This window comes from Acanthisitta chloris, unplaced genomic scaffold (assembly GCF_000695815.1).
Source record: "Acanthisitta chloris isolate BGI_N310 unplaced genomic scaffold, ASM69581v1 scaffold6721, whole genome shotgun sequence".
Taxonomy (NCBI): Eukaryota; Metazoa; Chordata; class Aves; order Passeriformes; family Acanthisittidae; genus Acanthisitta; species Acanthisitta chloris.
The window spans coordinates 25,901-29,598 of NW_008657546.1; the positions used below are offsets into that span (position 1 = coordinate 25,901).

Here is a 3,698-nt window from a genome sequence, read left to right on the forward strand (position 1 = left end):
GGCCAAACCTGCAAACATGTATAGAAACTGTTAGACCCATTTAATACTTCTGATTTCAATTTCAGGCATACAAACAAACATTTGCCAGGCTGAGATCACATACTTTTTATCTTAGCAATAAAAGGGACAAAGTGTGAAAGTGTTTCTAAACTAAATCTAGCCCATTTTATGGCTTGTAAGTACATAGTTTTTCTATTTGTGTAGGTTTTTTCCTCCCTGGGAAGACTGTATTGCTCTTCTAGATATTAGTTACCTTACAACAGCAATTTAATAAGTAATTAAGCACCAAAATCCGTAAACTATTTCTCTTTTCTTATTTGGCAAATATGTACAAAAGAGTTATAGCAAATGGGGTTTATCCATCATTTTCATACTGCATAATTCACAGTATCTCCTAAACTGTGATCAGAGGATCGTTAGTGCCAGAGCAGCAGGGTCAGAGTTTATTTGCCTGTGCTGTGACAAAGGACACAAGGGCAGCAGGACCAGATCACTACATTCATCTCTGCCAGTGAGATCCATGCCCCTTGTGCTGGTGCCTCCCCAGGCTGTATCTGGGTTCAGGCAGATCACTACGCTGTGTTTCACCACCAGTTTTGGTACAGACCTTGGTCTGGACTTAGGTGAATGAGGTAGGCTCAAATGTCTCAAATGAAGCAAAGTACCGCAGCAGTGATGCTGTGATTTTGTATCCCACAAACCTCTTAGAAACATGTTATCCAGCACAGCACCACAAACACAGTGTGCTGACAGACATCTAGTGCAACAATACTGACACAAGTAAGATCAGAGCCATTCACCAAAGGCAAAGAAGTCGACAGAGAAGAATAATAGCATTTCATTTTTCATGAATGCTAAGGTAAGGAAAAACAGTAGCTGAGTAAGTTTAGTGTTACAGCAAATATTTTAATATGTACAGATTACCACAACACACCATTATTCACATGAATAGGTGAATGTCCTGTGGAGTAGAAAACACAGGTTAGATTAACAATCAAGAGAAACAATTCAATTTACATCTAGTAAGGAGTTACCTGATTATTCCACCTGCCTCAGTTCCATTTAGGCACATCTTCCTTAATTTTAGTAACTGTAGGCAACCTGTCCTTGCCTGATTTACAGTCAGGACCTTTGTGTTTTCACAGTTTGTCCTTCCCTTCCAAGCCAGCCTTCCAGTTCCTTGTCCAGTGACTGTGTGGTACCTGCTTACACGGCAATCCCAAACAGTTTTTCAGACTTGGTGCTACCATGTACTGCTGACAAACACTATTAACTTTGGAAAGGACATCTGGAACATTTTTCAGGCAGTGGGATGAGAGTTATGTCATAGGAAACTGTCAAAGTCCTGCTTTGTGTAGCCTTTGAGAGAACTGTGGAAGAAGTGAGGGCATTCACAGCTGGGGCCCGAAGTTGGGTGGAAGCATGTGAAATGCTAGGAAGAATAAGTATTCGACATTTTGTGAAAACATGAGTACCAAACTAAAGGAAACTAGTTTACAATCAGCAAAAGTTTGTTTAACATTTAATGGTACAATTTTGAAATAGAATCTTAAATGTTTACAGCTATCATAGCCCACAAAATATCAGTTCTCCTTGGAAACAAACCAGAGGCCAGGCCAGGATAGACTCACTGCTTCACATGTTTGTACTGGTCTTCCAGGTGGTGTCATCATCAAATACCCAAATAAAGAACGGGGCAATATTTGCAAGCATGCAATATTCTGTACCCTTGCTTCTCTCCTTTAACCTCAGAAACTACCATTTACTAACAGCAATGAAAATAAGTTCTCTAACAATGAATACCCTAATTTCCTCTTTCACTGGATAACCTGTGGCTACTATTTAGAGAACAAAAGGGAAAAGATCTCAAAAACAAGCAGAACTCCATGAAGGAATTACTTGTACCTGGCTCCAGCCTTTTTCCTCCTGCCCTTTTCATAGTACAAGGGATTAGAATGCAAGAAGACTTTTTTAAAAGCTGCTGAAACAGGAACATTATGGTTTATTACTATGAGAACATTGAAACAATCTTTCAACACAAAGTTCTATTGACAAAAGCAATTTCACGAGGCAATGCTGCTGATCTGATTAAGAGATTTCTCTAAGTTTACGAAATTAACAGTACTGACACATTAGAAGTTCTGTGAGACATTATTTCCACTCAGTTCCATTTCCTGCCCATTCTCTCCAGTCACGTTGTATCTGTCTGTACTACACAGACTTTCACTCGAGAGCCAACTTGGACAGTTCTCCAGCCAGAGAAGAACCACAAGACTGAAGAACCAGATGAGTTTCTAAATCTGTAGCTTTAGTGCCTGTGCAAACCTGTTGCTGTCAACCTCCAAACACACAGTGATTTTCTGCTGCTTCCTAAACACCTATACCAGGAGCTAACAGTCAAGGGCATGTCCATTATCCAAACCATATTAATACATGAAGGGACAGCACCTGAAAGGATAAACTCCTCAGAAACATTGTTAAATCTTCTGGAGTACAGTCAATTACTTTACCTTCAGCCATGTCAGGAAGCACTGGGGAGCCACTGGCCCCAGCAGTGAGCATCCTAGCCAGAACAGAAGGAAGCTTCCTCATGATGCACAACCTATAGGCAGAGCAGGAAAAATTTAGTGTCATTAAAAATAATGTCATGAAAATAGTTTAGGATTTCATTTTGGAATTATGTTTATTACTTTAGAAACACCATTCCTTATCTTCGGATTGATTTTTAGAACTAGACACAACAGTACCACAGTTCCAAGACAGTTGAAATTCCAGCTGATACCAAACCTTCTCTGAGAACAGGAAGGAAAAATGACTCACTGGCAGTAATTGTTCTCTTCACTGACTATTCAGATGCCCTGGGACAACCAACTTAGACCCAACACCAGCTTCTACCCTGTAGCATCTTAACACAGACAGGGTTCATGTGCTTCTAGGAAATCATCCATGACCCTAACCATACACTTCTCTGCACTTGGCTGGTGCTCATAGCAGTGGAAGCAGGAATATCCCAAGAAGAATGTCACAAGGTTTCCCACACAATCAAACTTAGCCAAGCCTGGTCTTCTCATCCAAGGCTCAGTACTGCTGCAACTCAGAACAAGCCTAAAGTGCAGGATATAATCCTCTTAGCCATTAAACAAGAAGGGACCATCATGAAACCCTCCAGGGGATGTAATTCACCCACAATTCCACAAGTGTTCTACCATGTAGTAACCAGTGCTACTCCTCCAGGCAAGCAAAGCTGCAGTAATACAAACATACAGAGGGTCGGCAGGCACAAAACCCCTCGTGACAGTTCACAGCACCATCCTGACAAGGAACACGATTGTTGGTCCCTTCGTTATCTTCAGCTGAGGTTTCAGCTCAAAAACAGGAAAGGAGGCATGTTCTCAGGCACCAGCAGAAAATCAGGGCCACGTACACATCTCTCTACAGATATAGATATTTCTCCTTCATGCGTATCTACACGTGTATATACAATATGTATACACAAGCTTCCTCTGTCTGCAGATGCACTTAGCACAGCAAAAGGAAACAAACCCCCCAGAAGCCAACAGGGTCTCGAGTGAGCAGAGATGACGAGAGTGGCGGCAGCTAAAGGCCTCTGTGACTGCCGCAGCTCCCGCACCGCGTCCGGCGGCACCGGCAGCAGATGCCTTCCCGCCCGGAGCCTCCCCCGGCCGAGCGCGGGGGGC

The 3,698-nt window shown here is 42.3% G+C and overlaps 1 protein-coding gene across 2 annotated transcripts in view; it reads right to left on the reverse strand.

Moving 5' to 3' along the window:
• Positions 1 to 2,592, reverse strand: part of ACOT9 (acyl-CoA thioesterase 9) — a 16,609-nt gene extending 14,017 nt beyond the window's left edge. The window contains exon 1 of one of the 2 annotated variants that reach the window (XM_009084743.1): positions 2,511 to 2,592. In XM_009084743.1, the coding sequence (XP_009082991.1) occupies positions 2,511 to 2,592 (82 nt within the window). Of the gene's footprint in view, positions 1 to 934; positions 945 to 2,510 lie in introns of those variants that run through there. The other variant, XM_009084744.1, reaches the window with a different exon arrangement.
• Between the last annotated feature and the right edge of the window lie 1,106 nt (positions 2,593 to 3,698).